Source organism: Meles meles, chromosome 13 (genome assembly GCF_922984935.1).
Source record: "Meles meles chromosome 13, mMelMel3.1 paternal haplotype, whole genome shotgun sequence".
Lineage (NCBI taxonomy): Eukaryota > Metazoa > Chordata > Mammalia > Carnivora > Mustelidae > Meles > Meles meles.
Genome location: NC_060078.1, coordinates 71765259 through 71790587, shown reverse-complemented (window position 1 = coordinate 71790587; position 25329 = coordinate 71765259). Strand labels below are relative to the sequence as shown.

Here is a 25329-nt window from a genome sequence, read left to right as displayed (position 1 = left end):
TGCTTGGCAGACTAGGGTAGGGTCTCAAAGAAGGAAAACTTCCCATAACCTCTCCACAGACAGATAATCACTCTCCCCTTCCAGCTTCTCTTTCTGCCGCACAGTAATTCCCAGCCTTCCAGCGTGACCTCGAGTGAACCCCGACAGCCTCTTGTTCAGTCACTGCAGAGGTTGCCGCCGAGCCCCCCAACCCAACCTTTGCGTCCCACCCACACAACTGGCCTCTGCCGCTGAGCCTGAATGAAGCCACTCTTCAGGCAGATTGCATTTAAGGAATGTCCTCACTGGGCTGGGGAACAAAGGCCTCCCAAGCCCCAAAGCTGCCTTGTGTGACCTGGGCCCTGGAGGCTGCTAGAACGTGGCATGTCTGCCCCCCCCCCCCCCCCCCGCCTCATGAGCTTCCTGACCTGCAGGGATGCCCTGAGGATCAGCTCCAACCCCTGGGCTTCCTGGCCTCCAGGGGAACAGCTGCCTCCATGTCCCTCCTCCCTGCACCCCCAAGAGAGTTGTCCCAGCGCAGGGCCACCCGGGAGCGAGCTGCATTATGTCTCCAAGCCCATCACCTGCCGGGGGCTGCCTCTGGGTGGTCATTCCAGAGCCGTCATCTGGCCCAGGTGGGGGACTGCAGTTAACGGCTGGAGACTGGTGAGCTCTTGGCCCAGACCTACCGGACAAAGGAGCCCAGACCCTTTTATTTTATTTTACTTTATTTTTTAAAGATATTTATTTGAGAGCATGCATGCAAGCATGGGAGGGGGTTGGTGCCGCAAAAGGAGAGAGAATCTCTTGGGGCTCAGTCTCAACCCTGAGATCATGACCTGAGCCAAAATCAGAGCCAGTTGCCCAACTGACTGAGCCACCCAGGTGCCCCGCCTAGACCTTTTATAGGAGACAACTCAGGAGGCGCTTTCACTGGACTGCGCGTGTGTGGCTTTGGAAGCCTCATTCTCAGCAGATGTTCTCCAGGCCCTGACTTTGAGCAAAGCCCTGTTTAGGCACAGCGGGGAAACCAGATCAGGCAGCCCCTCCTTACACAGGGCTTTCATTGTCACTGGAGACACAGGACTCGCGTTCAGGGGATGAGCAGCAAACGATAAAGGTGGGAGAAAGGTCAGGAGGGCCATGTGCTTCTGGGCTCCCAGGGCTGACGGTGCTTCTGGGCAGGCTGAGGCAAGGGGAGGTGGCCCTGGGCAGGCCCCGGGTCTCCCTGACCCGCTCTGCTCAGTGTGATGTCAGCGGTTACTGTGTGAATTTCCGAAGGACCCTAAGGAAGCAGCGCTGCTTCCAGCTGGAATTCTGCTCTTGGGGAGGTTGGTTCCCCTGGAGAGGTCAGCGGTGAGCAAGCAAGCCGAGTTGTTTTTCCAGCCGTGCAAAAACTGCAGCAAAGCATCTGTCCCATCTCTTCAGCCCGCCCCACTCATCTGGGAATGCAGGCGGCGGCCCCTGCGTGGGGAAGTGTTTTAAGTGACGAGACTCCAAGATAGGTGAGAAAAAGCAGATCTTGCAAAAATGATGACAGGCTGACCTTGAAGGTCGACCCTGCAAGGAGTGGAGTGGGTGTGCACAATGCTGGTAAATGAAGCAAAACCCTCTCCTCGTTGTTTCCTGAAGATGGAGGTTTAAAAAAACAACAACAACAACAACTCCTCGAGTATTTCTTTTCTTTCTTCTTCTTCTTCTTTTTTTTTTTTTAACATTTATTTATTTATTTGACAGAGAGAGAGAGATCACAAATATTCAGAGAGGCAGACAGAGAGAGGGAGAAGTAGGCTCCCTGCCCGAGCAGAAAGCCCAATGTGGGGCTCGATCCCAGGACCTCGAGATCGTGACCTGAGCCCTAGGCAGAGGCTTAACCCACTGAGCCACCAAGGCACCCCTCCTTGAGTATTTCTTATACTGGAGAAAGTTATGTACTTTCTGGCTCTGTCTCCTGGGCCCCAAGGACGCAGGAGCTGTGACAGCCTGCCAGAGGGTTAGCCTGAGTCTTTTGGGTGCTGATTTTCCATAAGAACTTCCACCTGTTTAAGCAGGATGGAGAACTGAGCTCCACAGTGTGTAAGCCTATAGGCACGTTGGTCCTTGCTGTCCACATCCTTACTGTCCAGAAGGGAAAAGATTTTGGGGGCGAAAAGGGATTTTCAAGCATATCCGACTATAGAACGGGCGTCGCCGTAGAAAGTTCTATGTGTAAAAATCAGAACTGAGTCTCGTAAAGAAGGACTGTGAAGGTTTGCTTTTTAAGGAACTTTATAAATGTACAAAGCCGGGGTGCCTGGGTGGCTCAGTCAGTGATGCGTCCAACTCTTGGTTTCCGCTCAGGTCGTGATCTCAGGGTCACGGGACGGAGCCCAGCCTCAGGCTCCGTGCCCTGTGCGGAGTCTGTTTGAGATTTCCTCCCTCTCCCTCTGTCCCACCTCATGTTCATGTGCATGTGCTCCCGGGCTCGCTTGCTCGCTCTAAAAATAAATAAATCTTTTAAAAAATGTATAAAGTAAAAAGACTTTTTATAAAGCAATAATTATACTTTTATCTCGGTGGTTCGTAAACTTGGCTGCGCCTTAGAGTCTCCTGGGAGAAAAGCTCCTGGGGCCCAGTCCCCACCCAGAGCAGTTCCAGCGGGATCTCTCTCACCCAGCAGGATGCAGGCATCAGAAATTTTTTTTTTTTAAACTTCCCAGATGATTCCATCGCGCAGCCATTGCGAGGAATCGCTGCTTTTCCGTTTGTAGCCGTGCCCCTGAGTGGGCGTTAAGTCTAAGCGTGAGGAACACAGGCATACCCTTCTCAGTCAGCGGGAAGGTACTTTCAGGAGCAGGACAGACTGGGACATGGGACCCTGCTGTGTCTGCAGAAGCCCCCGGCCAGGAGATACGTGCACCCATGAAGACATTTGGGCTGCCTACCTCCATAGGATGGGATACCGCACAACAATCAAAAAGAACGAATTGTTCATCTGTGCAACCACATAGATACATCTCATGTGTCTTATGTTAAGGAAACGGACTGAGACCCCAAAGGCTAGGCAGGTTGCCAGAGGAGGAGAAGGAATGAGGTATTGGTAGACTACAGGGCAAATGAGCCTTGAAACCGTTACGCACTGTGAGAGAAGCCATTCTACAGAAGGCCACGTGTTCCTTGACTCCATCTATGTGAAATGTCCAGAATTGGCAAATCCAGAAGGATACCCGTGTTAGTGCACTCCCTGCCACTGATTCGTACACTTCAAAGTCATTAAAAAGGTAAAGTTTATGTTACGTGTCTGTTGCCACCATAAAAAAACGAAGAAGAAAAGCCGCTCATTAGCATGCTGGGACTCAGCAGGTGCTTGGCGAAGGCTGGCTTGGCATGTGGCCCTTCTGAAGAAAGGGGACTTCGGCCTCATGTGTTCCTTCTTAGGCGGAACGAAGGGGTGTGTTTTCCGGAAGCGCTTTTTGAGAACTTGAGGATTCCTCTGTCTCCAGGAGGAAGGGACTCGGGATTTTCTGCCCTTGGTTGCAGCTACGGGGTGCCGTTGCTAGTCACAGAAACTCCCACGTTCTTCACTGTGGTCGGTCCCCAGCAGTTGGGTTTGCACAGATAATATGCCCAGTGGCTCCATCTTTGGAACTGTTGGGGCAGGGAGAGGGATGCATGTCTTTATACTTAAAGAAGAGGTCTGTTTTGTTTCATATTTGGAGGGAAGGTCATGGTCAATCACAGGTCTTCAACAAACGCAGCTGAATAAATAAAACTGTGTGCGTAAAACAGCGGGGGAGCCTGGAAGAGCAGCTCTCAGCATGTTGGGAAGACGCTTATGGTTGGGAACCTAGTGACCAAAAAAGCAAGACTGCCTTGAGATGAGAAAAACCGGGGGAGGAGGTCACCAGGAGGCAGAGCTTGGCCATGGCCGAGGGCAATGAATCGAGCAGCTGAACTGCCCAGCGCTGCGTGGGCCTTGGAAGCTCCGAACAAGAATCTTATTGATGATTCGTCAGACCGTGAGCAGACAACTCTGAACTTTAACAGAGCCAGGATGGAAAGCCCTCACAAGGGCCTACAGTTTCCAGAATGAACAACACACTTATTTTTCCCTCCCTCTGCTGGAGGACGAGAGAGAGAGACCAAAATGAGAAGGGGGGGATGGAGGGGTGTTAGGGAGTGGGGGAAGGGGAATGGGATGGGTGCCTTCCAGAGCTTCAATGAAATGGCCACATTCCTCTGAGCTCTGAGGGCTGAAAAATGTCACCAGGGTTGGCACAAATGAGAGGACCTGCTTTTGTTGATTGTTATTTTCGAGAGTCTGGAGCTTGGCCTGAAAGGGTATGACCACAGGAGAATCCCTGGCCTCTGCTGTGCTTAGCACCTCGTTGGAGCCCCCAACCTTTCTGCAAAGGCTGCCCCTCAACCCGGAGGCGCTCTTGCCCAGCCAGGAATACAGACCCGGCTCGCTTGGAGACGCCGTGAACAGCTGGCTTAGACAGGAGGCAGAAGCCGATTGCTGCTGGTCATGGGCTGCCCTGGGTGCAGATCTAGAGAGGAACAGAGAGGACATCCCGGGGTTTGTGGCTCTGGTTCCTGGTCCCATGTTTCTTCAGCTCTGGGGCTTACCCTTCCCCTAGCACAGCCGTTTAAGAGGAAAAGTGGGGGGGGGGGTCTGCTTTCTTGGTGTTCCCTCCCACCCCCACCCGTCTGCCTGGCCCACCAGTTCCCCGAGAACTACAGGCCTATGTCCGATGGCATTCTGCAGCTCTCTGTCACCCAGGACACCTGAAGTCCCTACATCTCATGGAATGATCCCCAAGTCCCCTTGCCTCTGTGTTGTACCCATCTAGAGTCCCCTGCTGTGCCTTTGCCAAGCATGGTGGAACAGGAGGCAGAGGTCATGATCCAGATAAACCTCCCTGACTTCTCGGGGGTGGCTCCAGCCAAGGGATGATGGACAGCAAGTACTTGGGGCTTGGAAGTACTTGGACTTGAGCCCCAGGGCCACCACTAACTGCAGTTACAGGTCTCGAGAGCCCATTCCCATGCCGTGCACTTGCAAGGGTGGTTGGAGGAATTGGGCGTGGGTGGGGTACAGCCTCCCGCGTGGCCCCTGGATGCCATGATCAGGTCACACTCTTGTCATTCTCGTCTGTGCTAGGAATGGTCCCCTGCCCACCCTTGCCTCCCCTCCTTGTCCTCCCTACTGTTTGAAGAGTTACTCGATCTCTAGGCTGTTGGAAGAACAGCGTGCATGGCCCTCCTCCAGCGTTGCCTAGAGGTCCTGCGGGATAAGGCACGGACTCCTTAGCAAAGCAGATCAAGCCCTTATGGTCTGCCTGCCTGATCTAACGTCCCAGGTCTGGCCTTGGAGCCCGCCTTCCCCCGCGCCCCCCACGCCCCTTGTGCCCCAGCGCACAGAGAGACTTGTGGTTTCTCAAATACCCCGTGTGCTTCCAGCACTTGCGCTGTCAGAACATCTCCTTACCTTTTCCTAAAAGGCCTCTACCTCCTCCCAGCAAACTCCTATTCATCCTCAGTGGCGAGCTTATAAATTCCTCTTGCCGGTAACCCCTGTTTGTCTCGTGACACCTTCCGGATCCTTGGACACATTCCTGAATCACTTCTCTGCTCACCCCTGTGTCCACTGGGCTCCTCTCCCCAGACGTGGAGCTCCCGGAAAGGCTGGGGGACCCCATCTGGGTCAACTCTGTCTCCCCAGAGAGACACACACGACACTCTTTACCCTTTGGCCCAGTGCATACTTGCTTGCTTGAAGATAAACTAAAGCTGTTTTCCAGGAATTAGGCCGCTTTGGGGAATAGCAGAGGACGTGAAACTGAAGAGACACTGAGTTTTCGTGCTTTTTTCTTTTTCGTGAGCGGAAGTCGCAGCAGTAACAGCCTGGAAAGGTTGAGAAGGTCAGGAAGAGCGCAGCTTGAGATCCCAACTGCTTTGCAAAGCCCGTTCACTTTTCCACATCCCCTGTAACCGAGTTCAAGGCTCGATGTCATTTCCTTAGATTTAGCCTTTGTTTTCCCTGCTGCGACTTCTTTAAACTCCCTGCTTTTGAGCCTGTCGAGTTCCTGCAGCCAACAGGAAAGTCCTGAATAGCTGTTCAAAAAAACCCTCAAAACCAAATGAAAACAACCTGAGGCCTTATCTTTGGCACCTCTTCCCAGAAGCCTTCCAAGCCTAAGACTCTTGTCTGATCTCCTCCCACACTTTTTGGTATGAGTTTTTGGTGGGATGCCTTGGTCTGTAAATCTCTTCCCTCGGGCTGGTCTTGGTCTGCCTCTGAGCTTGTGTAAGGCAAGACCCACACTGTCCTGATCTCCGTTTTAATTTTTTGGTTGGTTGAGGCCAAGGGCTCAGCTAAATGCTGGGCACATCCTCGGGTCCCACTGTCTTGACTGGTGGGTTCTCGGAGCTCTTGCTGGTGCCCTCTCAAATCCCACTCCATCAAGAGTCTAATCGCTTTTAAGCAGACCAGGCAAAAGCCATTGGCCTCTTGGAAACCCACTCTTCCCAACACAAGGAACAGGGCAAGAGACTCTGCTGTTGGGACCAGGGCCTTTCCCCAGGCAGAGCTACCCAAACGTGCCTTCCTGCTTGCCTTATCTTGGATCTCACTTACCATCTACCCATCTCTTCACGGGCAGAGACGAAGGCCATCTTCTACCTCGCCTCCAGGCATGGGAGCCACGCCACTGTTGACTGCAGGCAGCCTCTGGGCGGCTGGCCACCTTGACCTTCACTTGGCTTTTGATAAGCCACAGGGGAGTGGACACATAGACCTTGGTGGAGCTTGCTTCGTTCTTCATCCTTTAAAACCGGGACCCTGAGAGGGAGAGTGGCAGTTTCTCTGCTGCTTCTCCAGCTTTGGCAAACTGGAGTTTCCTTTGGGGGGAGGGACCCCTGCCAGGAAGAGAGCGCTCTGATGGAGCACACCCATGTGGGTGAGCTGGCTGACCCCTGTATGGGATCGGATAGTCACACGAGCACCGCCCTCCTCTGAAACCAGCAAATCCTCATGCCCTTCCCTTTCCCTGGCTTCCTCATGAGCAATGGCAATATTCATTCCAGGGAGTTTGGCTTTGTAGGGATGGGGTTCAGAGCCTACTACCCCACTGAGGTGCAAGGAGGTGTTTGAACAGAGGCCACTGGGCTGTGCCTGAGAACCAGGAGAGCCCTAGGGCTTCTTTTTCTACTGTAGGGGGGTGGTGGGGTAATCTAGGGCTCTTGTTCAATTCTGGGGACTTTGGCTTTTGGGGGATGTTGGAAGAATGATGGAGGCATCCAATGGGGTGTTGTTAGTACCTCTGTCTTAAGAGTCAGACAAGAGACGTGCTCTCTGCCATGAGCCCTGTGGACCTTCTTGGCCATCAGAACCATGTCTTCAAAATGGGCTTAACCATGCTTAGCTCTTCAGCTTGTGAACTAGTAGGTGCCTGATGTCATTCATTCATTCATTCATTCATTCCAAACACATTCATCCAACACAGTGTAGGTGCCAAAGGTGTGGGACAGATGTGGTCCCCTCATTGAGCTAAGATTTTGTCATTTGTGTTTATAACTTTATGAAATGGGAAGGGCCTACATGGTCTTCGACTCTTGCCAGGTGAGGAAACGAGGTTGGAGAGAGCGTGTGACTGCTCAGTGTTCCCACCGCAGGCGATACAGGACGAGTCAGGGTTTCACTGGCTGCTGTCTTCAGGAGCAGGGCCCTCAGGTGTGGGCTCTGGGCCTGCAACTAGACCGCTGGTTCTCAGTGTTGGCTGCATGCTGGAATCACCCGGGGAGGTTTAAGAACTACCGATTCCTGGGGCGTCTGGATGGTGCAGTCGTTAAAGCATCTGACTCTTAGTTTCTGCTCAGGTCATGATCTCAGGGTCATGAGATCGAGTCCCACATTGAGCTCCACACTCTGTGTGGAGTCTGTTTGGGATTCTCTCTCTCTCTCTGCTCCTATTCTTTCTCCTCTCTCTGTCTCTCAAATAAATTAAGAAAGAAAGAACGAACGAACGAACGATCGAACTATTGACTTCTGGGTTCTATTCCCAGAGATCCTGATATCATCAGTCTAGGGTGTGGCTTAGGTATCCGGATTTTCTAAAGCTCTCTGGGTGACCCAGTGCAACCAGGGTTGGAAAGCACAGCACAGAACCTCAAGGAGCTGGCTGCCGTTACTGAGCATTGTTCTGGAGAGTCACTGGGCAGCAGAGCCAAGATGGCGACCCCATCCGCAAACATAGCATCCTATAGACAGCAACAGCAACAACAGTGGTGAATATGCCCTGTGCCCACACTGTTGTCCTCTGCACTGGCATCTCAGCAGGGTGGCTCCAGGGAGAGACTGATGAGCACTTCTATAATGGTGGAGCCAACTTGATACCTTGAATCCGTGGGACCAGAGCCCTGTGCCAGCTTGGGAGTGATGCTAGACTCCGTTTCAGTGGAGGAGGCTTATTTACTGAAGAAACTTAGGAAGCTTTTGTTTTTCTGTTTGCCCAGCCGTGGCTTCTGATGAATCATCCTTCTTTCAACAGGGGCGACATAATCACTGTTTCATCTTGGAGTGACTCTGTTTGTCTGTCCTTGGGGAAAGGATGAACTGTTGGATCAACCACAGGAAAAAAAAAAAAAAAAAGAAAAAAAAATTTTTTTTTTTTTTTTATGGTTCCAGGTTTGATCTGTGTTCAAGTTCCCTAGGCCCTGAGCTGTCCTGATTGGCTTTTTATCAAGGAAGCAATCCTGTTTGCAGACTCTGATGGCTTGATGGGCTTGGCTGGTCTGTCTTGGCCGCTGTTGCTCCAGCAAATGGTAGACCTGCAGCTTCAGCCAAGGTCATCCATCTCAAAACCAAGGGCCTGATTTTCCTCCCCTAGACCCCAGCTCTGGGGATCCCACTTTTGGCTGGGCCTCCTTGGGTGCTTTCAGGGCTCCCCGCAAGTCCCTCCCACGCGGGACCACAGGGCCCATGGCGAGATGGTACAGGATCTGGGGGTGTGTCTGAGCTGGCCCTTCGGAGAGCAGGCAGCAACTATAAAGGGTTCTCTTTTCTGTCTCTAGCCCTGGAGCAGCTGTTGACAGAGCTGGACGACTTCCTCAAGATTCTCGACCAGGAGAACCTGAGCAGCACAGCTGTGGTGAAGAAGAGCAGCCTGGCCGAGCTCCTCCGGGTCTACACCAAGAGCAGCAGTAAGTGTGACCCGGGGGCCTCTGAGAGGCCCCCACGGAAACAGAAAAATAGTCATGCTCGGGCTGCCACAACAAAGTCCTACCGACTAGGTGGCTTAAACAATAGAAATTTGTTTTCTCAGAGTTCTGGAGGCCAGAAATCTGAGATCAAGGCTTTGGGCAGGATGGATTCCTTCAGAGGCCTCCCTCTTTGGCTGTAAGTGGCTGCCTTCTGTCTGGGTCTTCAGACCATCTTCCCCTTGGGTCTGTGTCCAAACCTCCTCTTCATACAAGAACACCGGTCCTGTTGGACTGGGGCCCACCCTGGTGGCCCCGTTTGACGTCAAGGACCCCTTCTCCTACCAGAATCACATTCTGAGGTATTCAGGGCGAGGACTTCATAGATGAATTTGGGTGATGGGGGTGGGGAATGCAGTTCAGCCCCTCGCAGTGGTCCAGGGGTGACATGACCTGAATGTGAGCCCAGGAAATCTCTGAACACACAACACAGCATCCCTGAGTGTGTGTGTTTTTTTTTTTAAAGATTTTATTTATTTATTTGACAGAGAGAGATCACAAGTAGATAGAGAGGCAGGCAGAGAGAGAGAGAGAGAAGCAGGCTCCCTGCTGAGCAGAGAGCCCAATGCGGGACTCGATCCTAGGACCCCAAGATCATGACCTGAGCCGAAGGCAGCGGCTTAACACACTGAGCCACCCAGGGTGTGGTTTTAAACAAAATGTTTCCAAAGCACTTTTCTTCATTTGTTCAAAGTAGAGAAGGGCTAGAGAACTGTCCGGATAAGAGCCAACGCTTAATTGAGCATTTCCTACGTGCACACGTTCCTACGTGCACAGGTTCCTACCTGCACACGTATTAACTTGTTTCATGTTCAGGGCCCCCCTCTGAGCTTGGTGCTGTTGCTTCAGACAAGGGTGTTATAGAGGAGGTCTGCAGAGTTGAAGGAACTTGCCCGTGTCCGGTGGCCCAAAGGAAACATAGTTTTAAAGCTGTAGATCACTGTACCCTAAGTGCCTGTGTTTTTTTATTTTCTTATCCTTTTTATTGAGGTGGATTTTATATACACCCAAGTACGTAGAGCTTAAGTATCCAGTTCAGTGAGTTTTGAAAATTGTGTACACCTGTGTACCTATCATCCCAAACAAGACAGAACATATTTATCATTCCAGAAAGTTCTTTCTTGCCCCTTCCCAGCAAATTCCTCCCCACTCCCACCCTCGCCCCAGGGTAACCATTGTTTTGATTTCTCCCACTATACCTGTGTTGTGTTCACGGGTTTGGGCTATCACAAATGATAAGGCTGCTCTGAATGTTTTCGCACAAGTCTTCTTGCGGACATGTGGTTTCATTTCCAGCACACTCAGATTTTCTTTCTTTCTTTCTTTCTTTTTTTTTTTTTTATATATATAAAAAGCCTTCTTGTGAAGTCCTGACAGTTTAGTTGAGTCTATTTTTACGTCGGATGTTTGAGAATGGGAAGTAATATTTTGGGACAGCAAGGGACCATAAGAGGGCGTGTGATCCATCTGCCTGGTGGCAGGAGCCGCGGAGATGCACGCTCGAGGAGGGAAGCAGACCCTCTGCATCCAGATTCCCCCTCACACCCAACCCGGATCCACCAGGCAATGTTTCGGGATTGCTTTTCTTTTCCTTTGTTCCCTGTGGACCTAGTTTGTACTCTGAGTGAGACAGAAGTCCTAACGCTGAGGTGCCTTGCCATCCGCCCAGCGGCCTTCTCTTGTTCCAGAACGAGCTGGCTCCCTTAGCCTTCTGTGAGAGGCAATTTCCTGGAGCTCAGTTTGGAGCCTTTGCTGCTCCCCAGGCCACCCTGGCGTTCCCAGGTTCCTCCCGGCTCCATGGCAAGCCTTGCTGGCCTGCGCCAGTGCTGGTCAGCAGCACATCAAAGGTGGGAAGGGGAGGTGGGAAATGCACCTTATAAAGAGGGTGAGTTAGAGATGAGTCACCCTGAGGCAGGATCTATCAAGGCAGCTCTGTAAGAAGCACACTCCCGTCCCACCGACAGGTCGGATGTGCTCTGACTTGAGATGTTTAATGATAGACAGCAGCTCCGCTGGGAATTGGAAGACCCATGGGTTGGGCTCTGAGCCAGGGTTCCTGGTTCTGATCACTCTCTCAGGGCCCCCTGGGTGGGCTCCCCCTCTTTGGGGTCACATGCTTTGTAGCTTCCTGTAGGATGACCTTTGTTTCACCCCAGATCTTTGCACGTTCTGCTCTGATAAAGTCAGACCCTCCCCCAACCCTCGGTCTCCGCAGCTCGCAGGAGGCGCCCCCACGTGAATTGCCCACAGTGTACCACTCAGACCACTGGAAGTGCGTGCACAGCCTTACCGAGACCTGTGGCTGCCACTCCTGTTCTCAAGCCAGGTGTCCATTCTGGTCCTCTTCGCGCTGTCTTAGCTCGCAGAGGGGTCAGAGCAGCAGCAAACAGCTTTTGTGCACATACTCTGTCCCAGCGTGGGGCTCAGTGTATGAAATGACATGGATGGTGCCTCCTCGTTCCTACACTGAGTCAGTGAGAGAGTTGTCCTCGTCTTCTCAGCTGGAGAGTCTCCTCTTCAAGGTACATGGCTGCGAGTGGCTCGGGGTTGGGCAGGCGGCCCTAACTGCTGTCTTCCCCCCCTTGCCCCATATTCCAGACTCATCTGCACCACTGAAATTGTGCTGCACGGGACAGAATCCCAAGTCCCCTGAAATCAAAGCATCTGTCTTCCTTCCCAGCCTCCCAGGCCCTTCTTGCTGTGTACGTTCCAGAGAATTAGCTCAGCTTGATGGGACTTGTAGGTGGAGGCAAGGCTGATCATTTTGAGATAGTCTGTGGTCTACACTGGCTGAGCTGTTGTTTACTCCCACACATTTTGGGCAGAGTATGAGACAGAGAGAGAGAGAGAGAGAGAGAGAGAGAAAGAGAGAGTATATGTGTTTACCCTTTCCAAATTTGGGTTTTCTGATCTTTTATTGTATGAGCGTAACAAGAATTTTCTACTCTCCTTGCCTTTCATCTGCATGGTGAGGTTAAAGTAGGGTTTGAGTTTTGTTTACGGGAGACTGCTGTTTGTCCCTGTTTTCACCTGAGAGGGCTGTGGATCACCCAGTGCCCTGCCCAGAGCGTCTGGGAAAGTGTCGGGGGAGCCTCTCAGATGGGAAATCTGCTGACATTCTGTCGATCCAACCGTAGCAAAGAGGGTCCCTGTCCCTCCTTCCTGTCCCTCCCGTTCTCTGGGAAAGACCACCCTCTTCACACAAGGGTCATTCCCCAGGAGTCACGTGCTTACTCAGTGCACACTGAGCTCTCCTTTCCAACCGTACCTGTGCTGTTGGCATTCCCTACCTGCTTGTGCTGACTATCCCGGGAGGGTCCGTTTCCCCCACCCGTGTTAGGTCACAAAGGTAGAAACGGTGTCTTCTATTTCGTTCTGTGCCATATGCCCAGCACCTCGCATACTGCCGGGTGCGCAGTGCACTTCTGAAAAGGAATGAGAGAATGATAGAAAATTCTCCAACCCAAGGCTACCACCTGCCAGACACAGGACAGCTCAGCCATCCCCTGTTATAGGGCCAAGTTCACTGGGCATTTCCCAGGATCGCAGACAATCCTGGGAGGCTCTTACGTACCAGCCTGGATGGTCCTGAATTAGCTACCCCAAGAATCAAAACCTGACCAACCGCAGCCTGCAGCAGAGCGCCCAAGGCAGGAGACTCAGCCTCGAGAAGTGGCCGATGCTGTGCGTTTTCTCTGCAATTTACAAGCTGCCATCTTGGGGAGAAAGCACCTGCCCCGAACCTATCAGTTAAAACAATGGCGATAATATCTTGCCTTTTTTTTTTTTTTTTTACAAGAATGTGGGCTTAGTCAACAGTAAGAAAAAATAAATGAACATAAATTGAACATTGCACTATTTACATTCCTTCAATTCCTGTTTTGAGCTTTATCGGTATCATCTGAGTATTTTTATGTAGTCATGGTTTGCCTCCGTATTCTGCTTTACGTTATTTTTACATTTAGAATTGCTGCCTGTGCACATTTCCATGTGCTGACAGTTCCCATATTTTTCTTTTTTGGCTGTTCTGAAACATGATTCTTTAAGTGTTGGATATCTCTGTAATTGTGGACATAGAGCTACTTTGATATTTTTCTCAGTTGGGTAGTATCCATGGGTAGATGAACAGTGACATTCAGCCAGTCTCTGGTTAGTGGCATTAGGTTTTGTAATTTATTTATTTTTTAAAATTTTTTATTATTTTTTTAATTAAAGATTTTATTTATTTATTTATTTAATTTTTTAAAAAAGATTTTATTTTATTTATTTGACAGAGAGAGAGATCACAAGTAGGCAGAGAGTCAGGCAGAGAGAGAGAGGAAGCAGGCTCCCTGCGAAGCAGAGAGCCCGACGCAAGGCTCGATCTCAGGACCCTGAGATCATGACCTGAGCCGAAGGCAGCGGCTTAATCCACTGAGCCACCCAGGCGCCCCATGATTTTATTTATTTATTTAACAGAAGATCACAAGTAGGCAGAGAGGCAGGCAGAGAGAGAAGGGGGTGGGGAGAAGGAGTCTCTCTGCTGAGCAGAGAGCCCGATGCGGGACTCGGTCCCAGGATCCTGAGATCATGACCTGAACTGAAGGCAGAGGCTTAAGCCACTGAGCCACCCAGGCACCCCTAGGTTTTGTAATTTAAAAGAAACCTCATACAGGGGCACCTGGATAGCTCAGTTGATTGGGCATCTGCCTTCAGCTCAGGTCATGATCCCAGGGTCCTGCTCAGCAGGGAGCCTGCTTCTCCCTCTCTCTCTACCCCACCCTCTCGCTTGTGCTCTCTCTCCCTCTTTCTCTCAAATAAATAAAATCTTAAAAAAAAAAAAACCCAAACTCCTACAACATTACAATAAACATCCTCAAATAAAACTTTGTTTACATGCTGGAGTTTATCTTTAGGATAAATTTCTGGCAGTGGAATACTGGGTTAAAGGTGATGAACACTTGGAAAAAAAAAATACGAACACTTAAATTATCCTCCCAAATCTCTTCCAAAATGTCTGTGCCAACTGACACACTCTTTAGTAATCCGTGTATTTTTAAAGGTGACTGCTATTGTTCATGCTGATGTGTGATTTTTTTCCCAATTTTCCCATTATCGAGCCTTTGAGCCATTCCCCGTGGTTTTGGCTGTCATTTTTCATCTTTTTAAGTTATAGGATTAACTTTTTTAAGTTCCTTAATATTTGTGTTTTGTTCTCTTGGAAACTTAAGAGTTCGGTAAAAACTGGCAGTGTGCGTCCCCGTTGTTTCCGTGCTAGGCAGACAGGGCCGGTGAGTTAGCTCTTCTGCTCCGAATTACACGATTAATGCCTGAGCTTGCTGCCCCGACCCCTGCAGAGCCCTCTTCTGTGTGCTCTTCTCTGGGGAAGGTTCTGACCCGACCACTCTGGCTCCCACTCAGTGGAAGGCTACCAGTTGTGGCTAGCTACATTTAGACCTCATAGTGCCCTCCCGTGAACTCGGGCAGGTTGGGGTGATGTTGCTGACGGGTCCTGGCAGGGCCTGGCACTGGGGTGGAGATCCCACAGACCGAAGGCAGAAGACGCCTCTGGCTGTGTCCTCCCCATGTTCTTCTGGGTTTCCAGGGCTCTGGTTTTGCAGGCCTTTGGGCTAGAGGCTGGGCGGTCTGTGGCGTGAGTCTGACCCTGAGATACGCTTCCTTCACCTGGGGGTTGACTCAGGTCCCCTCACTCGGGGACATAGTCTCCAGTGGACCCACAAGTTTCTAGGAAATGCAAATTAAGGGGCAAAAAAGAAAATGCGATTTTTAAGAGGAGAAGCATTTGGATGAGCTGCCTTCTGAAGAAAGGGTCTTTGGGGCATAAGAAACTGAGCAGTGTTAGGAGACTATCATTTCTCTGCCCAGACAGGCACTGGAAAGGTGGCCTACACAGAAATGATTTTAGGGGCACTTGGGTGGCTCAGCCGGTTAAGCATCTGCCTTTGGTTCAGGTCAGGATCCCAGGGTCCTGGGATTAAGCCCAGTATTGGGCTCCCTGCTCAGCAGCCAGAAACCCTAAAATTCCCCCCTGCTTGTGCTCTCTCTCTCTTTTTCTCTCTCTCTAATGAGTAAATAAAATCACTGGAAATATTTTACGATTTAAATGAAATGCTAGAAAACCCAGAGAAATCTGCTTGGTGGATTATGGGGTAGACCTTCAAGGTACGGGTGCCTTTCCACTCTCGTTCCTTAAGCTACCCTTCGGCTTCTATCATTGCCCCCCGCCCCCCCCCCCCCACACCCTCAAGTTAGAAAATTCACAGTCAGCAGCTTGGCCTTTCTGTTTTTGGAAATTTGTCAACTCTATAATGGACTCTTTCAATCAAGTCAAAATGTTGTATGCTTTTACTGGAACCCAGGCTAATGACAGTCTCTTGGGGGACACTGGTTCTCTCTAGAGCCATTTCCCATTGTGGAATCCCATGAAACCTTTGTCTTCCATCCTCCCTCTGCAGGTTCTGATGAGGAGTACATTTATATGAACAAAGTGACCGTCAACAAGCAGCAGAATGCGGAGTCCCAAGACAAAGGTAGAGGCTAGCACTGCTGATCTCGGCCGGCTTCCGGGAGGGGGAGGCACAAGCTTTGGTCCCGTTCCCCGCCCCCCTTTCCTCCCAGCCAGCACCAGACAGCCCAGTGGAGTTATTTCTGGCACTCACATTTTGGCTGATGGTATTTTGGGTTGATGTATTTTGGGACATTCCATCAAGCCACCTCCTTGCCTCTTAAAGGTCTCATGTCCCCTTGGTGGATAAAGCCCTGAAGTCTCAGCTTTTCTCAGCATCATCGCAGGAGTAGGAAGTCATGGTCAGGTGTTCTAGGAAAGCAGCCATTGTATGGTGCTCATTCCATGCCCCAGCTTTATATCTTTGGAGAGAAGTCTGGATTGTATGGGTGTGGGGGTGGGGCGGCAACCGAGGATGGAAACGCTGATGCCTGCACCTGCCTTAATCAAAAGTTTTGCTCAAGGTGCTCTCTCGGCAGAACATTGTATCTTACATTGGAAGGACATATTGTGTCTTCCATGACATCTCCCTCTTCTGCTCTGTTCCACTCTCCTTTTCTCTAAAGACCTTCAGGAGGGCTGCCAGGATCTCAGGGAGGCCCAGCATCTGCAGAGCTGCCATACTGCCGAGGAGAGGGGTTTAGAAGCCTCCTCTCCCAACTCCCCAGGCTGTGACCCAAATGCAGAGGCTTAGCAAGAGGCGGGGACGCAGCGCTATGGGGCTCTCGGTCCTGTCCAAGGCTTGGCTTCAGCTGCCAGCCACCCAAGCCCAGCGGTCAAATCTGTCTGAGTCTGTCTGTCCTGGGGCTGGCTGGGCCGCTGGCTGAAACCGTCAGGCAGGTGCGCCGAGGGCTGGTGGCCAGTACTCCCGTGTGGCTTTGGCACCTTCTGTTCCATGGCCAAGCCTGGGGCTCAGCAGAAATGACTGACATGCCAGATGCCACTGTGCCCAGGGTCGTTTCCCTTCTGGGGAAACTGGGATGGAAAGAGCCGTAATCACAGGGTCGGGGCTGGGAACAGCTTCCCTGCTCACTAGAGCTCTGTGGCTAGGCCGTTTTTGGCATAGGGCAAGTGGAAGAGAGGGTGTGGAGCCTGCCAGAAACCCCAAACCAGTTCCTTCTGAGGAATCTGCCCCTGGCTGAGGCACCACTTACACACTATTCTTGGCCGAAAAACCACATTGGCCCCTGGGACCGTCCACCTGGGTAATTAACACCTGCTCAAATAGATCTCACGGTCCATGTGACCAGACATCCCGGGATAATGGGAGGGATAAGGCTGGGAGGCCGGGCACCCCTCACCGAAGCCTTCTCCTCTTCACTGCCCACAGCACCCGAGGAGCAGAACCCACTGGCCAACGGGGAGCCTGGCCAGCACTCTCTGGCCCCACAGAAGAGTCTTCCAGACCTCCCACCACCCAAGATCGTAAGTGTTCACCCGAGACCCCTGACTTCCTGACCGGGGCCTCTGTGAAATTCCGGTTGTTTTCACAGGCGTCAGTCCCCCACATGGCTGGCATTTTCTGAGCACCTACTGTGTGCGCCTTCTGTGTGCGCACGTACTGTGTGCAGGACATGGGGCAAGGCACTGGGAGAGACGGAACAAAAGAATGCCCGCCTGCGGGTGACATCATTGCCCAGGACCGCAGTACTCAGGACACTAAGGCTTATGGGAGTGGGAGATGCAGGGAGCTAGTTGGCTTCATCAAATGCCTCCGTGTGTTTGAGGCTCCACCGGGCTCCCTCCAGCACCATGTGAGGGGTGCCATGTTGAGCCATGGTCCCCAGTTCAGGCCGCAGCGAACGTCTAGGAATGTAAATCACATCACTCTGCACTTCCTGCTTCAAACGGCCAAAGGCTTTCATTGAACTTAGGGGGAAAAAATCCGTGTTCCTTAACCCAGCCCCACAGCCTACATGGTCTACACTGCCTGGCGCCCAGCTGTGTCTCCAGCCTCAGTGCACCTGCTCCTCACTGGGCTCCTGTCCCTGGATGGGACCACATGGTCAGTGTTGCTTCAGAGACTTGGTCCTTTGTGGACCCCGACTCCAGTGGCTGCCGCCTCCTCACCTCTCAGGCTTTCACAGACAGGCTTTCCTTGGCCTGATTCTTGAGACATCCCACCTCCGTCCCTCCCTACTGTCGGCCCCATGGCCAGGGACCCCTCCATGGCACTCACCACTGTCAAAATGGTCTTCGTACTATTTGCCTCCCAGACCAGACGTGAGCTGCCCAGGATGGGGAGAGTGTCTCTCGTTTACTGCTTCCTGGCCTGTGTCTGCACACAGTAGGCCGCGCGCATGTATTTGTTCTTGGACGGAGGGGTGGATGGAAAGAATTATGGAACCCTACAGACCTGGGTTCAGATCTCAGGGCTGCCAGGTATGAGCTCTTTGAACTTGAGCAAGTCATTTAAGGTCTCTGGCCCTTTGTTTCCTGGTGTTTGAAAGAATGTGAATTTCTGTCTCCTACGATCGTCTTGCTCGACCGGCTAAGGCCGTGCATAGCGTACTAGGTCAGCGTTCGGGGAGGCGGGCGGCTGTGTTTATATTTAATGGGCGAGGAAACCAAGAATCAGCAAGTTTATAGTGTCTGAATATTGTACACACAGGTAACGACAGAACCAGAATTTGCACCCAAGTTCTTTCCTGTTTAGGACCTGGTCAGGGAGGTTTCCTGAGAGGTGAGAAGTGGGAAGGATTTCTATAGGTAGCAGGTCCTCGGGTCAAGAAGTGGGAAGGGTTTCTTTCTATGGGCAGCAGGGTCCCGGGTTCAGCGCCAGCAGGAAGCTGTGCGATTCTGTGGGCACTGAGCTCCTACCACGCCACCCAGGGACAGATCTGTGGGCTCGGGTTCCTGCCGAGCACAACCCCAGCCCGGCCCCCTCCATCCACGCCTCCCTGGAGGTGGCCGGGCTCCTCAGGCTGCTCTCACAGCTGGCAGGCCGTTCTGGAACGCCTGGGACAGTATCCCACTGCACGAAGCCCTCCCTCTGGGAGACAGCTCACAGAGACTCTTCATCTCAGGCTGGGTGAGACTTGGTGGCCTGAGCCTGAAGTCCTGGTGTCCCCAGAATGCTGACAAAGCCGGTAACGGCCACAGCAGAACAGCTAGCCACCCCAATGCACGCAAACATGGTCCTCCGCGCCTTGTGTCTAGAGGTGCAGACTTCTGTCACTGTTTCTATATGAAGAAACAGGCTCGGTTAAAAGAGCCAGCCAGGGGCCCGCCTCTGGGACATAGTAGGGCCCAGGTCTGAGTGCAGGTTCTTGGTTTCCAGGCCCTTCTGCGGCCCGGTTGCCGGAAGCACTTCTTTGCAGCAGAGTGAAGGCGTCCGTTCTTTCTCCCAGCTGCAGGCTCCCCTCACTTTCAGCTCCAGGACTGGGGAGAAGGGGTGCGGCCCCTCCAGGCCAGACCTTTACTTAGCCCCCGCACAAACCAGTGGGAGACGCTCTGGTTTTTCTGGTGTGTTTCAGGCATTGCTGCGTGGGTCGGGGAGGAAAGGCAGCTGCTCTGAGCTGGAACTTTCCGGAACTCAGCAACGGATTCTGATGTCAGCTCCTGGGTAGCAGAAGGGCCAACGCCTACCATAACCCACCTGGGGCAGCAGGTTTTGGGCCAACACCTGTGCCGGGAGGCTCCCACCAGGCCAGGGTCACGGTCACTAAGTCCTCGGGGGGCGCTGACTTGCTCTGGAAATTGCTTTGCGGGTGTGTCGGGGGTGATGGTGGCGGGGGAGGTGGCCCAGGGGCCAGGACCAGGTCCTAGTGAGAATCAGGCTGCCCTGGTCCCGGCGGCTGCTGGGAACCTGACTCCAGCGTTGCTGGCTCCTGCGCAGGTCCCAAGGGCCCTGTGATAGGAGCCACGGGGACTCCGAACAAGACCAGGGCAGGCAGCCTCCCCTAGCACAGGCTTCTTGTGTTGGCCGTGACTGCGGGGCCGTTCGGGGCCCAGAGAGGCTCGTGTTGGCCTCTGCGAGAAACCCTGGAGTTGGGAGAACTGTCACCACCCAAAAATAACACCGCCCCAGGGGGCCCTTTGGACGTGAGGTGGCTGCTCCCATGGACGCAGTCCCGGCCCCAGGGAGGGTTCCGGCCAGGCAGGCTGACGTTACCCTCGTCCTTCTGGGGTTTCTCTGTCGAGAAGGACAGGGGCTGCTGACCTGACTGTCGCCCTTCCTGGGTCCCTCCTTGTCCGGTTTGGGGTGCGCACCCCCAACAGTAGGGCATTCCCACGGGCCAAGCGAGGAAGGTGCAGAGAAAACGAGTTTTTGGCTTCCCGCGCACACACGCCTGCCCGCCCTCAGGCCTCCTCTGGTCAAGTCTGGCAACCTTCGCTCTTCAGCCCAAGCCCTCCGAGGAGTGAGTCAGGGTGGAGTGGGAAGCAGCTGTGTCTTCTGGCTCCAGGGGAGGAGAGTCAGAGAATCAGAGCAGGAGGGAGGGAGGGAGTGAGCGTGGCTTGAGGTTGGAGCGACCTTGTAACGTCTCTTCCAGAGACACAGAAAACCCGTGCCCCTTCCCACCCTGACCACAGAGCCTCAGGGTGCCGTGAAGCTTGTGCACCTGAGGCCTGGCTCCAGGCTTGCTGATGGCTGAAACAGAAGCCGGATGTCTGTCTACCTGGGGTCCTCCGAGCTGGTGGCTGGGCCAGGAGTGTGGCCTCTGCGGCCTTAGGAGGCCCTGATTCCCTCTCTGGTGGCTTGGGTCCCCTTCCGTCCCCTCCCGGGTCAGTGGGGTAGCAGACAATGGAAAGGCGACCAGGGGTCTGGAGCAACCTCGTGGGCGTGAGCGGTGACTCAGGCAGCTGTGTGCGCGGCCAGGTGCTGCGGTCACTGTAGGAGAAGCAGATGTTTGCTGGCGCTGTTTCTGCCCTTGGCTAGCCTAGCCCTCCCCTCCCCAGCTCCCTTGCGGCCTGAACATGCATTGGCGCTGGGCTTAAGTGAGCTGCTCAAGGGGGGAGGCAGCCAACTCCACAAGAGGACGTTGCCGTGGTCGGTCTGGGGAGCTAGGGCTGGCTGGGTCTGCTGTCCCTGTCCCTGGAACATTCCATAGGGCACGCTGGGGCAGGTGGCTCCTAACCACAGAGACACCTCAGGTCATCCGGGCTACCTCTTTCTTTGAGCTCTTGTGTCTAATCTCAATCAGAATCTGCGAACTGTAGCCCCCTGGCCACATCCACAGCCACTGCTTTTGTAAATAAAGTTTTATTGGAACAGAGCCATACTTCTTGGTTGTATATTATCTATGGATGCTTTTGCTCTGCGTTCGCAGAGTTGAATAGCTGAGATCAGAGACTCCAAATGGTCTGCAGATCCCTTAAGTATGTGTTATTGGCCCTTTGCAGATAAAGTTTGCAGACCTCTGGCAAATCCTGCTGAGCAGGGCGGCTTTCTTCCCGGTCCCTTCCCTTGGATTCTCAGAAGCTTCTTTCCGGTTGTGACGTCACATCTCTTCCACCTTTTCATTCACTGTCTCCAGCCTGGATGCTCACAGTGATGATGATAGTTAAAGTACTGCTCCTTTAGTCTTAACCCCAAGCAATTAGCATCTCTCACTCCTTTGACTTCAGAAAACGGGCCATTATACCTGTGTGATTATGTGACTCTCTCCTGAATTTGGGAGGAATCATTTGATCCTTTTTTTTTAATTTTTAAGAATTTATGTATTTATTTGACACAGAGAGAGAGAGAGAGATCACAAGTAGGCAGAGAGAGACAGGGAAGCAGGCTCCCTGCTGAGCAGAGAGCCCGATGTGGGGCTCGATCCCAGGACCCTGAAGACCATGACCTGAGCTGAAGGCAGAGGCTTAACCCACTGAGCCTCCCAGGCGCCCCTCCGTTTGATCCTTTAACTTGACTCAAGCACTTAGGTTTTGTCCCAGAGGCCTTGAGGGCAGGGACTGTCTTCTTCAATGAGGCTGCGCTTGGGCTTCAGCTTGAGCAACACCAAACTTCTCTTCCGTCCCCTCAGGTGACAGCTGGTCTTCCTTTACTAAACATGTAAGTAGGCAACCTTTCTCCCTTTACTGATACTTTCATATTTTTTAGGTTAGTAAAAATTCATATGTATTGAATAATAGTGCTGGGCAGAATTTAATCCTTACAGTGACCCCATGGCACAGGTATTTCTCTCCCCATTTTGCGGTGGAGGAACTGAGGCTCAGAGAGATCAAGTAAGTTGCCTGGGGTCACACAGCTTGGCAGGATTTGAACCCTAGCCCTGGAGATCGGATTCTGACTACATCCCTATTTTGCCTCTTCATTTATAGGTGTCTTTACAGCATCAAGCTTAGGAGACTCTCACAAAACACTCCCTCATGCTCTAACCCCCAGATAGGACAATGGGACCCCTGTGGTGAGAAGGACCCATGAAGAACTCCTGAAGAAAGGTTCATTCCCCCATTGTCCTATTTTTTTTTTTAAGATTTTATTTATATATGTGAGAGAATAAGAGGGAGAGAGAGAGCGTGAGACAGGAGAAGGTCAGAGGGAGAAGCAGACTCCCTGCTGAGCAGGAGCCCGATGTGGGACTTGATCCTGGGGCTCCAGGATCATGACCTGAGCTGAAGGCCATTGCTTAGCCAACTGAGGCACCCCCATTGTCCTGTTTTGATAGCAGGAATCTGTGCTGGACCTGGAGCTTGGGTGCTCGAAGCTTCTCTCTAGAGGGGATCCACCTCCTCACCAAGAGAAGGGTCCCCGCACCACCTGATGGGGGTGGGGCTTCTTGGAGGCCGGAGCTGGAGGCCGGGCCAGCTTAGGAAACGTGAGCTCCAGGACCCATCCTCAGGGACCTTGCTGCTTCCCAGGGAAGGGTTCCCCTCGAACCCCAGGAAGCCGGCTGTCAGCAGACCATAGCTGGGTCTTGGCAGCCCTTTCTCAGACGTGGTCAAGGGAGTGGCTGAGATGAGCAGACACCGCTCACCAGGCTTGTGGGAGCAAAGCGGCAAGGTCATCCCTTGGCAGCTCCTGATGGCGCCCACTGTGTGCGGCGTGCATGGCCTGGCTCGGGACGCCACTCAGCCGTGTCTGCCGGCCCCGGGCAACAACTCATCTGCTCAGGAAAAGAGCACAGGACTCTGCTCCTTCCTACACATGGGGCATGGCATCCGTGGGGGCCGAGAGCAGCTTGGAGCCTGCCTGGGGGTCTTGTGTCCCCTCTCTTGATGTGAGGCTGAATGAGCTGAGAAGGCTCCTGTGTTGGGCCCAGACTGTGGCCTGGCCTTGCCGACCCTCTGCAGGTAAATCTGTCCCCACCTGCCGGACGGTGATCCAGTGACCTGGCTTCTGTGGCCCCCCTCCTCCGCCCCGTCTTGGATGGCCCCCAGACGTTGACGACAGCCTCCTTGTGCTTGATACGGGCCAGGGGCTGTGAAACCCTGTCATGTTTTGTCTCAGGGAACCCATCAAGACAACCCTGGTCTTATTCTTGTCCTTCAGGGAGAGAAAGAGAGAGAAAGGGTGTCATATCCTCACAGTTAAATATTTAGAGTCTTTTTTTTTTTTTTTTTTAATTTATTTGGCAGACAGAGATCAGAAGTAGGCAGAGAGCCAGGCAGAGAGAGAGGAGGAAGCAGGCTCCATGCTGAGCAGAGAGCCCAATGCCAGGCTCAATCCCATGACCCTGGGATCATGACCTGAGCCAAAGGCAGAGGCTTTAACCCACTGAGCCACCCAGGTGCCCCAAATATTTGGAGTCTTATAGCTCTGATTGAAACCAAGTTCTACTCGCTGCAGAGTCCATATGAACAGACTCTAGACGCCAGGCCACACTCGGCTCTGGGATGCTGGTTTTGCTGAAGCAGCCACAGGGGCCTTGCCCTGACCTGGCGGAGGCTGGGAGTGGGCACTCTTGCATTCCCTGCTGAGTACTGTCCCACGGGGACCCCAGCCCAGGCTGACTGCTCACCCAGCAGCTCCTGGGCTGAGACCAGGGCAGCCGTCTCCATCATAGATCCCTCAAAGAAACTCATTTTCAGAGGCTGGGGTTTCTGGATCTTCCCTTTCTCCTGCCAATAGGGCAGGGAATCAATCCTTCAAGACCCAGAGGTCCCTCTGAGCCCAGGGCCCTGTGGGGTCTTTCCATTGGCTGCCTTCCTGCCATCTTCTCCCCGCCCCCTACCACGTTCTACTGCTTTCGCTTGAAGCCTCCCAAATGCCCAGCGCAAGGACTCCCCAGAACCAGAAGTAGGAATGCACTGCGGACTTTTCCATTTCTGTTCTGTCATTATGAATATTCCCTTAGTCCTCTTGAGGGCTTGTGTGATTCAGGGAGACGTCAGAGACTCGTGGGGATGGATGCTTGTACCTTTATGACCGGCATATAGTGATACTCATGTAACAATCTACTTAGTCTCTTCTTCCCTGCTGTGACTCCTAAGATGAGTTTCATGGTCTAATGGAGGAATGGAGGATTTCATGCTCTCTGCTTCTGCGTGCCTGCCTATATTCTTTTTTTCTTCTCAAATTGTGCTCATTCATCCCTAGACCCCGTAAGAAGCCCGGGGTCATCTTTGAGACTCAGCTCAAAGATCGTGAATGTTCCCCCACACCCTGCGGGTTCCCGCAGAACTTTGACCTTATCTCTTAGAACACAGCTCACAATGCACTAGGTTGGAGGCCTTGAACACCCACTACCTAGTTGACTGTCCCCCAGAACTGACCCCTGAACATCTGGATGTGTCCCTCACAGCTGGGGTGCGGGAGCTGTCCCGTGTTTGCTGACCGAATGATTGAACTTACAGTAAAAATTTAGGATTTAGGGCCCTGGTCCTCTCCCTCCATGTGCATTTCATTAGCCCTTGTTGTTTAAGAAGTATGTGGTACTCAGAAGCCGTAACAACCCAACACCATCTGGACCCTTATGTGGATTCCACATCATGGACACAACGCAGTTTTGTGTGCGTGTTGGGGGGGTTTCAATCTCATTTTGCAGAGGAGAATGCTGAGACTCGGCGAGGTTAAGCACCACGTCCATGGCCCTTCACTGGAAGTGAACCTGAGGACGTGGTGGCTGATGGGAGCCGTGGCATTCCATGGTCTCCCTCCCGACTGGGCATCTTTTTTTTTTTTTTTTTTTTTTTTGCTTCTAGACTCCCCTCCTTCCACCCAAAGGGTTAATGCCAAGTCGTTCCCAGTGTATCGTATCTGAAAATGTTTATTTGTTCATTCCACAGATTCCAGAGCGGAAACAGCTCTCCATCCCAAAGATCGAGTCTCCAGAGGGTTACTATGAAGAGGCTGAGCCGTACGACGCATCCCTCAATGGTACACCCTAGGCCGGGGCTGGGGGGGCTCGGAGGGGGCGGCCGCCTCTTGCACAGATGCCAGCGCTGGACACAGAGGGCGGCCTGGGCTGCCCTTTCCAGAGAGTCTGGCTGGAGTTGAGAACTGGCTGCAGAGCCTTGGACCTCTGCTCTGTGGAGAGCCGAACGGCACCGCAGACCCAGGCCGGCCTGTAAGGAGGGGCTTGGATGGCCCACAGTCAGCTGCTTTATGGTGTCTGATCCTTTTGCTCGTCCTGCGCAGACACCCGGACTGTGCTGGATTCAGCACAGAATGAGGTGGAGGAGAGGCGTGTTGGCCCAGGGGTGCTTGGAAGCAAAGG

The 25329-nt window shown here is 52.7% G+C and overlaps 1 protein-coding gene and 1 long non-coding RNA gene across 5 annotated transcripts in view; one reads left to right on the top strand and one right to left on the bottom strand.

Annotated features, from left to right (window-relative positions):
- AFAP1L2 (actin filament associated protein 1 like 2) overlaps positions 1-25329 on the top strand; it is a 99605-nt gene that overhangs the window by 50137 nt on the left and 24139 nt on the right. For all 4 annotated transcript variants that reach the window (XM_046027196.1, XM_046027195.1, XM_046027198.1 and 1 more), the window contains 4 exons: positions 9034-9162; positions 15675-15749; positions 17055-17149; positions 24899-24989. In XM_046027196.1, the coding sequence (XP_045883152.1) occupies positions 9034-9162; positions 15675-15749; positions 17055-17149; positions 24899-24989 (390 nt within the window). The remainder of the gene's footprint in view (positions 1-9033; positions 9163-15674; positions 15750-17054; positions 17150-24898; positions 24990-25329) is intronic.
- LOC123955305 lies at positions 1762-5840 on the bottom strand. Its single transcript, XR_006821232.1, has 3 exons — positions 5450-5840; positions 4420-4508; positions 1762-3805 (listed from the first exon to the last, which is right to left on the bottom strand). It is a non-coding gene; the product is annotated as an uncharacterized LOC123955305 (long non-coding RNA).